We start from the raw sequence: 12,468 nt of genomic DNA, 5'->3' as shown, positions 1-12,468 counted from the left end.
ACAACTTATTAACCACTTTTATATGATAATTGTGAACTATAGATCAATCTGAAATTGTTTAATATTGGCAACGAAATAGGTTTAGTTTATTTTTGGCATACTATCCAAATATTCTCCTTGTGGAAACTATTATTATCAGAAGGGGTTTTGTGGAGAACTCAGTATTCTTCATAGTTGAAATCATGAGTCAATTGAAGCTAGACCACCGTGGAAAACCTGGAAGCACTGGACGGCCGTTTCGTCCTATTATGGGAATCCTCGGCAGTGCGCATTCACGATACCGCCTCAAGAGATTCGAACCCAGGACCTACCAGTCTCCACAAAACCCCTTCTGATTATGATCATATGCTCACTAGTGACTGACTTCAAGATACATGTCCTGAAGTTCTGGTGAGAAGCAGTGACCAGTGGAGTTCAACCAAGTCTGTTGTGAGATATTAACTCACTGAAGACAATTGGTGAACAGTTGCTCAAAATTCGTGAACTGGTTGAAGTTAGACATTAACGCCGTTAAATACTGGCTCAGTGGTCTATCGGTTAAGTGCTCCGGCGCGAAGCTGGTAGATTCCGGGTTCGAATCTCGCGAGGCGGGGTCGTGGATGCGCACTGCTGAGGAGTCCCACAATGTTACTAAACGGCCGTCCAGTGCTTCTAGGTTTTCCATGGTGGTCTAGCTGCAATTGACTCACGATTTCAACTATGAAAGAAACTATTATTGTTAACACTCATATATAAAACATTATAAACGAAAATAGTTATTTTTTAAACTTTGAATCCATTGCTAGCCACTAACCAACTTTAATTTTTTAACTTATTTACTAAATGAGTATTTACTTAGTTTATTGTTATTATTCAGAATTATTTACCTAATTTTAAAATATTAAATTAATAAATCGTAAAATTGTCTCTAAATAAATATTTTTATTTTCTAAATAGATTGTTCTTCCAAATAGGGATTGATGTGACTACTAGCCAGTAAAAGTTTATAGAAATAATGATTAAAGAATTCCAATACTTTAGAAGGCAATTTTCTGATGCTTATTAAACGTTAGTTGAATATGTGATTGAAACGAAGAACCATTTATTTGTAAACTAACTTCTCGATAGAAATACTTACTACTTTAGTATTTTCCGATACGAGCTCACATATACATATTTGTAACAACCAGTCTTTAAAAGATTAATGTAAACAACTCAGTTCTACAAGCAGTTAGTAGTATTGGAATTAGCTTATGGTTAATGGCCCTGAAAAACTGTAGTAAAGCAGATTCAAATCTGACAGGAAGGACAATAGTTTCTTCAGGATTTACAACATGTTTTGTCGAAGAGTATTATTTGTCACGAGGCTTATATTTATAGCTTCTTCCTGTTTACGGGCAACCACCTCCTGCCACACATTATTAATTTTTCAACTGGGATAATTTGATTCGGAATAATGCAGTAAGTACAATTACATTATATTTTGTTCAAAATAATTAGAACTATCTGCAAAAATAAATAAGTAGTTTCATTTTTGTGTAGAAAGTGAGATATTCTATTACGTAAGTGGAATTCTATACAGTTTAATAAATAATTCATTTTTGTATCGTTTGTTCAAACCTTCCATTGATGTTTAGAACTGCAATTGATCAGTCTCCTATAAACATCATGTGAGGACTGCCTCGATATTGGCAGTAAGTCACAAGCATTACAAGCAAGTATGGATGGTGGCTAGCATTGAAATCCAGGACGCACCTTTCGTCCTATTTGGGACTCGTCATCTGGATGTACCTGCATCCCAGAGTTAATGTTCACCCCGGGACTCGAACCCAGTACTATTCGCTTCGAACGACACCGCGTTATCCACTTAGCTACTGAGTTCTGGATTCCACTGCTAGCCACCATTCATCTTTGCTTATAAAGTAATAAATATCTTTAAAATTAACGAAGAAACGAAAAACATATAATCTATAAATTTCAACATCAACTTAGAACATACCGGCTTTCAGTGGCGAAATGTTTACATCCAGACAAACATTGATCAGCTGCTGGACCTGTACAACCACCAGGTGCGCATTCAGAATGACACTGAGAATGATAAGATGAAAATTATCACTAATTTCATAACATAGAATTTACTATCTACAAACTAACTTATATTGTTATCTATGTAACTGAGAATAAACTTCAATAAGTATTAACTGTAGTAAATGTGACTTTTATCGACAACCGACCTCAGTAAAAGAAAACGTTTTATTCTTAACATGTGGTTTATTATCATCAGTATCCTTCAATGACCTCATATGTGATTAAACCATGGATTAAAAATCAGTCAGGAATGAAACAGTAATTCATAAGTGGCATGATATTGAAGATCACAACATATCGCTAACTGTATTTAAAAAAATCAAACTATTAAATTTTAGCTTAACAGCAGGATGACATTTTAACATCTGGATATTATTGTGGGTTCATCAAAAGGTTGACGTTGTTGAAATGTTGAGAGTTAAAAAATCCTTATTATTTTCTTTAATTCATGAATTTTCTTATTGACAGACAATCACAACAAAGTTGGAACAAAGTAGATTTTCTGAACTAACATTTAAAGAATTCTTGGGAAACACTGTAATCAAGGTAACTCATTTACAATACGTAAAACGTGACTGCTTTTATCTGAAACCAAATTTAAACAAGATGATAATAATGAGTGTCAATGAATGGAATTCAATTATTTAAAGTTCCTAGATTTAATTGGTTTGTGAAATAGTGTGACGAGTAGGCAATGACTTATTAGTTTCAGTGATATTAAGAGATAAAGAAACCAATGATGCTAAAAAATCTTAAAACAGGGTTCAGTGATTTGATTTGGTCTCCTGTGGCAAATACAATATAGAAAAACAGCCTCAATAAATCTTCTGTAAATAAGCAGAAAAAATTACATAAACTAGTGATATTTATGGTTAGAGTATTTAGTCTCCCCAGTATATCAGATTGATTTAGTGAATGCAGAGACAAACATACATATATATTGAAAACAAAGCTTTATTCCTTGGTGAATTTTCCTGAATATTTGAAACGCCATTTCTGAGCCTTTTTTAGGGTCGCAAATACTTTGTGTGATGATGAATCACGTAACAGGACATGGCGAATTTTTGAGTCAAGACCTCTGCATCACAGTGGATACGAACATAAAAATGAGTTAATATTTGTACCGAGACTCCAAACTTTAAATGTATAAGTTTCTCTTCACTATTTCCCTGGGTTCCGATAGTCAAATCATTCAGATTAAATATCAGTTAATATTGCAGTTTTAAATATACATACTTAAATTTTAAAGATTTTTAACTTAGCAATGTCAAAATACTGTATATGAAATGAAAATCCATTCATTTACAATGCATAACAACATCATGGCACTTCAAGAGATTCATAAAAAGATTAAAACAGTTTATAAACTACATTTTTTCAGGTGATATAAAGACGTGAAGATTCAGTCAACTCATTTCATAAACTTGACTTCAGGTTGGATAAAATTTCTACTTTTTAATTATTAACAATAATTTGAAGATAATGTAGAGACTAATATTAGATATGGAATACTGATTACAATGTTATAGCTACACATATAACATAGACTTTTAATATCACACAGAATTCAACGGTTTAGTAGAATTAGACAGTTTTGAATGAAACATAATTAAGTAAAAAAAAAGCAACAACAACAACAACAACTTACTGTATACACTTTATGCCAGTCTCGATCATCAACAACATATTTCGAAAATGATTTAAACCATTCCTTTGCAATAACAGGATCAACAAAGAAAAATAATAGAAAAAGAACAATTACACAACTATTTATTTGTAGAATAGTAGAGAAACCTGTGTTAACTTAAATCTAAAATGAAAGAGCGAATCATTTTGAATTCCGATATTTTAAGTTATTATCAAGCTGTACAATCGTATATAAATATATATAAAATTTTTTATTTCATAAACATAGTTCCCTTTATCATTTTAAAAAGAGCAAAATTTTTTGTGTTAAAGTACCCGTTTCGTGAAGAGATATGAACGAGGAATAAACATGATGATGCGATCGATAGATTACAATACTAGGTTACGTAACATGAACATTAAAATTAATAAATTGGCAGCGCATTATGATGTGAATACAGTAAGATAATTAAAATGTTTTTGTTACAATAAAGAGATCCCTTCGGAGAAATTCATGTTTTTATTGTTTAAATACGGGTTCGATAGTGTAACGAGAAGACGAAGGTTATCAGAATTACGTGATATATTTGAGTAATACATTTCGAATAACTTGATCATACAATTTGTTCTTACTCTTAACCTACCCTGGTAACACTGATTTATTATCCAGAGTGGTTATTACATTGCTTTTGTGTATTTTATTTTTCTTTGTTACCGCTTACCTTTAAACTGCCCAGCTGACCTTTTATTTTTCAGATAAAAATGTCCTAATAAGTATATGTGTGATCAAATTTTTCGAAATGTATTGCGCTAATATATCACATAATTCTGATAAACTTCGTCTTCTCATTGGATTATCGAAATTTATCAAAGGGACTAATTGTTTTAAGTTTAAATAGGAATTCTATGTCAATTATGAGTTATACTTGTTCCCGATTTCCTGATCGATAATAATTTTGAAACTACTAATATTGGATAAAGATCAATTATATGATTATTAACAACAAGAATAAATGATACAAAATCAGTTTTCTTAGAATAATAATTGAACATGAATATCTCCCACTGTCTGATTTAACAGATGAAAAAAGTGGTAACACTTAGTATTACTTTTTTTATTCGAGTATAATACAAATTACCAAAACATCTGGCTGGGATTGAAGTAAGTTGAAAGAAAGCAAAGGAGTGGATGAATCACAACATAGCAGTAGTTCATGAAATCACTGAATGTTAAACAGCGTGTAGGTAAACACTGCTTAGTTAGTGATAAACGTGATAACTGTAACTAAAGATTGAAGATACTGGGGTTTAAATTAATTATACTGGTCCAGATGAGTTTAGAACTTATTTTCGCAGTAATTTCTAATCTAAATACTTTTCGATGCACACATTTTTATTCTTTCTTGTCAACCAGTTCCTGCAAAGTTCAGTCTTTCTCACAATAATTGGTACTACTATTATTCTAACTCCTTTGGTATGCATTATTTCAATTTTTTTATCTTGTCATAATGATGTGACGACTTCGATTAACGTATATTTATACCAAGCTCTATGGTGATTATGACTGACTGATCGCAGGAAAATATAGAAAATTTGTTCAAAACAAGTAAACAATGTTTCATTTTCATGTCTTTCATTACATTTTAAATGATAAATATTTATAAATTTGAAGGTCATTACGAAAAGAATGATTACTTTATAAACTTAAACAATATTTACTGTTTTAATGACCTCTTAATAAATATCACTTTCTCAAAACAATGTAGTTATCTCTATATCCAAACATACGTACAATAAAGTTATCAATGAAATAAATAAAGTTTAATCATATCTAAATCATTTTATCTGTATTCTGTCTCTTATCACTAAATATAATGAAGTAAAAACAAAATTAAGAAATGGTGAATTAGAATGAAATAGAACCTTATTTTCTGTTATTGATTGAATAGGTATTACGAGCTCACAGTAACTAATAAAGCTCTATGTAGCAGATAATCTTTATCGACAAACTACTTTATTGATTGTGACACTATCGTAAGAACACTAGATAAGTTGGATAAACAAATATATAAAGATCATGATATACAATTAATTTTGTTGAGTATCCTTGAGGGTACCAGTGCTTAATAAAATGTAGTAAAGAGTAATTCAAAACTGTCAAAGATACTAATTGGTAAAATAGCAACTGATTATGGATCGCAGAAATCGACAACCTGTGTCAGTCAACATTCTGCTACTTATTTATTGCAAATTGTAAGTTAATAAAAAGAAACAAACCATAAATAACTATTTTTATAGCTCTATCTATATTATACACTATTATTACTGAAAATACTGTCCAAGCAATCCAATGCGTAATCTTATCCCAACATTCCAGATTTAGCCAAATTTCAAAGCATACCTATTACCAGTATCGCTAACTAATTACTAAGGTTAGTTTTTAATAAAGGGATCTGTCCCAGTTTCGGAGCAGCATTAAAATCGACTGTTAATGATGATAGAAGATAAATCAACGAATACTGGATTATAAATAGTTGACCTAGTATGCGGAAAGTGCACTAAACAGTAATAAACACACATATATACAATCTTATGTATCCAGTTATTGCCCAGCTTCATTGTACATCAATGTCCCGCAATAGATTACATAAAATAGATAAATAAAATGACGAAATTTATTACTATGCTAGTGATATTAATTATAGTGTAGTGTAAAAAATAGAGAACAAAAGAATGATGTGATGACAATAGTCGGGCCAAATTAATTTGAATCCTCATTTAATGTTATGCAACACCTAAAAGTATAGATGAACTATGCATTTCATGCACTATTAATAATAATGAAGGCATCTATTCGAGTACTGTCAATTTCAAGCTATGTCATATGATTCATTTTGATCACTGTAAGTTTTCTTTTAACAAGAATTAAATATCGAGGCGGGCGGTGAGTTAGTGGCCCCCAAATGCCCTGGTACAGCCGAGAGTGGAGAGGGCCACCCTTTCCCTCGAAATGCTCTCACATAGACACGCGTATATAGACTCTGACAGGGAAGTCCTACTCACTGCCTTCTCTCAGTGGGGGTGTTGTTTACGAAATTGAGAGGACGAACAGCGAGTGTCTGGCATTTTAGCCAGACTGGTGGATACGGCGAGTCCACCTAGGGGAGTTGGAAAACCCTGATTCCAAACCAATGGTGAACATGGGATCCAGTACCCTGAGGGAACAGATGGCGTATAAACCAGTTGTTGTTCACCGGTTACCATGGGACTGCATCTCCTTACGATGCTCCACTGACTTGTGGACCAGATGTTTAGGTCAAAGGCTTTGGATATGCCCCCCTAAGAAAACCACCTGCTTCAGTTTGGGCATCTGGGCAGTATCGCAGCCCTCACAAAAATCGAATGAGATTTATGGGGCGCAATATATCTGGTGTCCCTTTTGTATCAACCATTCTAAGTGATTAAAGCTAACAACCTAGCGGTGTGAAAATATCAAAGAAAAACTGATGAAACAAATGAGATAAGAAATTGAATATACATTGACATTCGAAATATTCTTATACCCAAAATTTATTTTGTTAGTTGGTGATATTCATTACTGATTGACTTGAGTTGAAATACCAATGTAAACTATATAGCATAGGGGATCTGTGTTATTTCATCATAGCACTCATTAACAATATACATCAATGGTCTCCGAAAATGGATCGGAAAAAATTCCATACATCGTATAGAGCGCCCAAATTGTGGACTTGGAATACGATGTTCCATATTTCCAACGTTAATCAACTCAAGAAATATGAAGACAATCAATCTGTGACAAATAGCACATGTATATCAGGCTAATATCCACAAAAATCTTCAATCCCATTATAACCCTGTGATTTTTTGAAGCTTACTTTGACATAAGTGCACAGAACTAAGGTGTGAATTCGTGATTAATGGTATTTAATTATATCCTCAGTATAACTAACAATCATAGATGTCATCAAATGATTTTTGCATCACACTTTTCATTACTTAAAGTTGTGGAAAAGGAATATGAAGTTACAAATTAGTAGTATAAAGGTTATTGAACAGTCGAGAGACTTGAGAATCCAGGTTTCAATCCCTCACTGAATTGCTGTTTAACACCGTTGAGGAGTTCCACACTGAGATATAACAGATGTTTGGTGTTCTCTGGTTCTCAATCGTACCCCCAACAGAGGTCAACTAATGCTGTAAACTACCTACAAATATGATAAATCTTCATATAAACCTTCCGATAGAACTAATTTATCAAAGATGACGTTGGTGTAAACAGCGTACATACAATCAAACTGCTCTAAGTAATTAAATTAGTTCACTTAACTTGAACAACATAACAGATCAAAAGTTTCATTGAACTATCTACAAATAATATATAGTTGAAATCATGAGTCAATTGAAGCTAGACCGCCATGGAAAATCTGGAAGCACTGGACGGCTGATTCGTCCTATTGTGGAACTCCTCAGCAGTACTCGCGCGCAAGACTGATAGGTCCTGGGTTTGAATCTCGCGAGACGGGATCGTGGATGCGCACTGCTGAGGAGTGAGTCACACAATAGGACGAAATGGTCGTTCAGTGCTTCCAGATTTTCCATGGTGGTCTAGCTTCAATTGACTCATGATCTCACTCTATATGAAATTACTAAAATCTCCACAAACCCCCCTTTTGATATATACAGATAACACAATTTGATTAGATGTTTCAGCAAAATATATCTTATTTCTTTTAAAGTCACAAAATCGTAATTTTTCTCAGTAGTTATAAAGTGTTAAGCCATTTAAACAAACGTTATAAATTTAATCTTTATCATTAAGTGAAATCATAAGTAATAATAGAAGCAGATATGAAAAGGATGAATAACAACTGGAACGAACTGGAAAGTATTGCTCAGGACAGAGTTGGATGGAGAATGCTGGTAAGCGGCCTATGCTAATCCACGAGGGGTAATAGGCGTAAGTATGTAAATAAGTAAGTACGTTTTTATATTGACCAGTTTCTTAATTCATATTTAGAGAAAAAAAAGGTTTTTTTGGAAAAAAATTTTTTTTTTCTTTTTTGAATCCTGATAACCTGATAGAGTAGTCTTATACATGGATATGATTCAAAACATTATAAATAATAATTAAATCCGTAATTTATTTAAATTTATTCATAAACTATGGAAATAATTTAACTGGAACAATGCATAACATGAAAATGATAGTAAATTGGTACGATTTGATAAAGAGCTTAAAAATAATGAGGTCAACATTTAAATGAAGCATCCTAATGACCTTGAATTTCGCATGAGAAGATAAAGAATAAAATGACCTGAATTTACAAATCATACTACAAAATCTCATCCAGTATAAGTGTAGACGATGTTATGGGACTGTAAAGCTACTCAGTGAGCCTGACAAATCTGTTAAAACTAAATCTCAATCTTTAGTCTTGATATTTTAAGCTAACGGTATGCATCAAACACATCAATATTTAAATTACTTTTATTGTACTTAACAATCCTTCAAGTAGTTTTTCCACTGATATCTTTTTACTTTCCATCAAAAACTGAGTGAAACAGTTTCTAAGAGATCAAGACGTTCGATTTTCGATCTCTAAATTTTATGTTTGAACCCCACTTCATTAACTGAGGTTTGGGCAACTGGATAATACAATTAAGCCTTACAATTAGGGTGTTCCTCATACTTAAGTACCTGGAAAATAAAATGATTTCATAAGCGAAAATTTCACCACTGAACATTCATAATCAAAAACATAGGAATAAAAAGACAATCTTCGGATTTGATGAAAGTACAACGTCACCCGAGTTCGAAATCGAGAATTTAAGGTTCGCTATTTTGATTCAGTCTGTTGGTAATATAGTATTACTATTATCCAATATCATAGATAGATAGTCTTGTGATTTCTAAATTGGTTGGCTTCTCGTCAAAATTTGTATATACCGTTGAAGAGTTTCGAAACAGCTCCTTATTCCTCATTGTTGTTATTGTGGTTCTTCAGTTGATAGAATTTGGTGATTAAAAGTAACGTCAAATCAGAAAAAACAGCATGGTAACATGAAACTGGTTATTTAAATTAAGAAGAAACCAGAAGATGACAACAGTCATCGAGCAAGAAAACATACCGGAGGTGGTGGACGTTCAGATGTAGGAGGTTTAAGACGTATAGGGAATTCGTCTGTACCATAAGCTACAATCCAAACTGAACGCCAAAATCCTTTAATATTATCTGGATCAGCACGACTTATTTCAGTGCCTAAAATACTATCTAAACATATCTGCCATGTACCAACAGCATTTTCACCCCAAAATTGTACTGTTGTAACTGGCCAACGTAGCATAGCTATATCACCTGAATGTTCATCATGAGTTCGAGGTGGGAGAAGTACACTTAACGTACCTTTTGAAGAAAACAGACAATAATAGTAAAATAATAACAGCAACAAAGCATATCAACTTAAGTTATTATTTATGCAATTTATAGGTTACGCAGAAATCATAAAATTAAAAATATCATTCCTACTTTGTACCTTTTCTCGGCTATTCAAGAATCAAGTCTAGTAGTATTTAGAGGATTTAACATATTAGTTCGGAGTCAGCAAATATATTATTTTAACCGAAAAAATCTAAGATGGTTTCAAATTGTTCTAATGACCTCATAATACTTAAAAATGGTCAATGTTAGAGTAGTTCTTAATACATATTACAATGATAAATCGATGATTTACAGAAAAGTGCATTTAAGTAATCAAATTCGAGTTAGAGAGACTTCAGATAATTTTATATACTCCTACAAAACAAGTTTCAATACAGATCTATCATGGAGTTAGATTATAAGACAGAGTAAATACTATCCATTACTGAAAGGTAGTCCTGAAAGTAGTTTAAAAGAAAGCTAAGGGCAAATAAATCATGACATAACATCCATTCATGAAACCAGTGACTGTTGATATAACCCACGTTAGATGTAAACTGCCGACTTAAAGATCCATGTGATAACTACTACTTGCTAGAAACACTTGGTGACATGGTTTAAAATTAATTAAAGTATCAAAGAAATATTTGCTGGAAAGGATCGCCCAGGATAGAGTTTGATGGAGAATACTGGTCAGTGGCCTATGCTTCCCCGCGAGGGGTGACAGGCGTATGTACGTACTTTCCTCTAATTGGAGTATTTCTGTGTGTCTACACTCTCATTCAATTTCCTTGAACCACGTTTTCCAATACCATCATATTGATGCTACGAGCATTTCAACTCGCATTTTACTCATTCGGCTATCCTGATGTGTTATGGAAACTTGGGTAAGCTCTACGTTGATTATAAATAATTGGAAGGTCTATCAAGTTAATTTTAACCGAAGCTTCTTTTTGGAAAAAACACTCATATCAACCTTAAGATTTTGTTTTCTAACAGTACAATAACCTATAATTAAAAAAACACATACCACTTGGAGATATTACGGATAGTTGTAATAATCCTCTACGTTCATAAACAATATCTGCGTAAACCTGGACATGTTCTAAATAACGTATGGGTGTACCATTTTCTGAAGTCGATCGTTTATTCAATTTATTTGTTGAGTCACTATTTCCAGATTTTGGTCGACATCCAGAGAAGTGAAGAAATAATGTGTGATTGAATTTCCCACCTAGATTTCTTACCGTAAATACAAGTATAAGAAGTAGAATAATAAAAATAGCTAATAAACACAAATTGCATGAATTATTCATACATTTGAAGGAATCCAATGCTATTTAGAGTGAGAGATCTGTGCAGACTATTTTAAGATGAAAACAATTTCTCATCGCTACCAAGGTGGTCTTGAGTGCTGTTAGGGTTGCCTGGGGGGTTGTCACATCCCGATTGCCAATACCATGAAAGTACACTTCTTCTTCTAGGACCTGAAAAGGAATCTGAATTACTAGAGATCTTGGAGACCTGAGAGCATGGCCACAGAGCTCAAAAAGCAATTGTTCAAGCCTGGTCACACATGGCCTTTTCGTGATTAGTTCTTTATGCGTTAGCACCGTACTTGTAAGGCCTTACCACTAACAAGGGAAGTTCATGGGAACAAATTGATGCATGTTATTTCTTTCCTCTCAACATCTCCAACACAAACGTTTCGTTGTGGGATAGGGGCAAAGACGCGAACGTTGACTGCCACTGCCATCACAACCCAGTATAGTAGGCGTTAACCACTTTAACCTCAAACTATTAATTGAACGTTTTATTTTTATCATTCTCCAACACGCTTGCCTGTCATGGTAGGACCTAGAAGAATAAGTGTTCCTACCAATATAGATCAGGTGGACAATAATAGCAGACAAGTTACATTATGCACCAGTTATTTGATAAATCGAATGATAGCTGCGGAGAGCTATGAACAATAATTCCATTCTTGACGTAACTAATTTCATCGATTCCCCCGAATGCCCTGGTACGGTCGAGAGTGGGGAGGACCCGCCCCCTCTCTCTCAAAATGTTCTCACAAGGCCACGCATATACAGCCTCTGACAGGGAAGTCCTATTCACTGCCTTCTCGTGGCAGGGTGTTGTTTACGAAATTGAGAAAACGAAAGGCAAATGTCCGGCGCTCTAGCCGGGTTGATGGACACAGTGAGTTCACCTAGGGAAGTTGAAAAACTCTGATTCCAAGCCAATGGTGCACATGAACTCCAGTGTCCTGAGGGAACAAATGGCGAATGAACTAATCGGTGGTCACCGGCTACCATGAGACTGCATCTCC

The 12,468-nt window shown here is 33.6% G+C and overlaps 1 protein-coding gene across 1 annotated transcript in view; it reads right to left on the bottom strand.

Moving 5' to 3' along the window:
- Smp_144080 (putative proprotein convertase subtilisin/kexin type 5 precursor (EC 3.4.21.-) (Proprotein convertase PC5) (Subtilisin/kexin-like protease PC5) (PC6) (Subtilisin-like proprotein convertase 6) (SPC6)) overlaps positions 1-12,468 on the bottom strand; it is a gene marked incomplete at its 5' end in the record, with an annotated part of 98,785 nt that overhangs the window by 30,676 nt on the left and 55,641 nt on the right. Inside the window, 4 exons of the mRNA XM_018795066.1 lie at positions 1,979-2,067; positions 3,716-3,778; positions 9,847-10,121; positions 11,167-11,378. Of these exons, the coding sequence (XP_018649415.1) occupies positions 1,979-2,067; positions 3,716-3,778; positions 9,847-10,121; positions 11,167-11,378 (639 nt within the window). The remainder of the gene's footprint in view (positions 1-1,978; positions 2,068-3,715; positions 3,779-9,846; positions 10,122-11,166; positions 11,379-12,468) is intronic.

The sequence above is a fragment of the Schistosoma mansoni genome, chromosome 1 (genome assembly GCF_000237925.1).
Source record: "Schistosoma mansoni strain Puerto Rico chromosome 1, complete genome".
Lineage (NCBI taxonomy): Eukaryota > Metazoa > Platyhelminthes > Trematoda > Strigeidida > Schistosomatidae > Schistosoma > Schistosoma mansoni.
The sequence above is the reverse complement of the archived record's forward strand: the minus strand, read 5'-3'. Positions and strand labels throughout refer to the sequence as shown.